We start from the raw sequence: 1,594 nt of genomic DNA, 5'->3' as shown, positions 1-1,594 counted from the left end.
AGAATCAAGATTGTGAAAAAATATATATAGAAAATATCCAGATAATTGAGGAAAATAGAAAGAAATTCTCCGTAATAGGTGATGCAGATATTGACAACGCGTTATTTCAGGCACAAAAAGATCATGAGGATATAGAAGATGATGAAATTGAATCGTTCAAAGTAAACAAAGTACCAAAAGAGCAAGAAATAGATATATTTGGGCAAACTGGTTTGACTTCTTGCACAAAGAACAATAAAAGAAAAATAAGTATTCCTCCTAAAGCGACAAAAGAAGAAATAATTAATTTAATGGGTAAATTAAATGATAAACAAAGGGAAATCACTATGCACATTTTAAATTGTTTTAAAATAGGAAATTTACCTATTAGAATTTACATAGGTGGATCAGCCGGAGTTGGAAAAAGCGTAGTAATAAACGCAATTTATCAAATATTATTGAATTACTTTAACGAAATCCCGGGTGAAAAAAACAATTCCGTAAAAATATTACTATGCGCACCCTCTGGTAAAGCGGCATTTTTAATAGGTGGTGTTACATTACACACAGCCTTTGCTTTACCAATTACACAGTATGGTGGACAAATGCCAGAACTCTCTGCTGACGTAGCGAATACTATTCGCGAGAACTTGTTTGAATTAAAATTACTAATTATAGACGAAATTTCAATGGTAGGTAGTACGATGTTCAGCAGAGTAGATACAAGATTAAGACAAATAATGGGGCGTAATCTAAGCTTTGGAGGAGTATCTGTTCTGATGGTCGGTGATTTGTATCAATTACCTCCTGTAATGGATACGCATATATATTTATCCCCAAAATCATCCACGCTAACAATAAGTTATTTTGCAGAAAATGTTCTATGGAGTGAATTTCAATATTTTGAGTTAACCGAAATAATGAGACAAAAGGAAGATAAAAGCTTTACTATTGCCCTTAACAATCTAGCGAGATGTGCAATGACTGAAAATGATATTGCTATAATTAAATCACGAGAAACGAAAGAAGGACACGTTCCAAAAGACACGATTAGATTATATCCTGATAATTGCTCGGTAAACAGGTTTAATGAAATGAAAATCAATTCACACGAGGGACAATCTTATGAATTAATAGCTAAAGACTCAGTTTTAGGAAAAATTTCAAGTAAAATGAGAAATAAAATTTTAACATCTTTAAAAAATAAAAAACCAACCGAATGCGCAGGTTTAGCACACAAAGTTAGTCTAAAAATAGGAATCAATTATATGATTACTACTAATATTGATGTAGAGGATGGATTGGTAAACGGTGCTTGTGGTAAATTAAGAAATATAACATTTATACCAGGAACAGAGGAACCAATTAAAATTTGGCTTGATTTTAATAACAATAAAATTGGAGTTGAAAAACGTAGACAGTACATTAGTTATATGAATGAAAACTCTATGGAAATGAATTTGGTTCCTATATCAACAATAACAGTAGTATTGAACATAAATGAAAGAATGGGATATCAAATTGTGAGGCAACAATTTCCGATCACACCTGCTGAAGCATTAACAATACATAAAAGCCAAGGACAAACCTTCGATAAAGTATGTATCGACCTAAT

The 1,594-nt window shown here is 31.7% G+C and overlaps 1 protein-coding gene across 1 annotated transcript; it reads left to right on the top strand.

Annotated features, from left to right (window-relative positions):
* Window positions 1–110: 110 nt before the first annotated feature.
* Window positions 111–1,577, top strand: LOC105557575 (ATP-dependent DNA helicase pfh1-like; the record flags this gene model as incomplete). Its single annotated transcript, XM_012004843.1, has 3 exons — window positions 111–294; window positions 355–1,146; window positions 1,207–1,577. Coding segments are annotated over 3 exons (1,347 nt in total), but the record flags the coding sequence as incomplete, so codon positions are not given.
* Between the last annotated feature and the right edge of the window lie 17 nt (window positions 1,578–1,594).

Source organism: Vollenhovia emeryi, unplaced genomic scaffold, assembly GCF_000949405.1.
Source record: "Vollenhovia emeryi isolate VEMERY1.0 unplaced genomic scaffold, V.emery_V1.0 DF947832.1, whole genome shotgun sequence".
Taxonomy (NCBI): domain Eukaryota; kingdom Metazoa; phylum Arthropoda; class Insecta; order Hymenoptera; family Formicidae; genus Vollenhovia; species Vollenhovia emeryi.
This window is presented reverse-complemented; position numbering and strand designations above follow the sequence as displayed.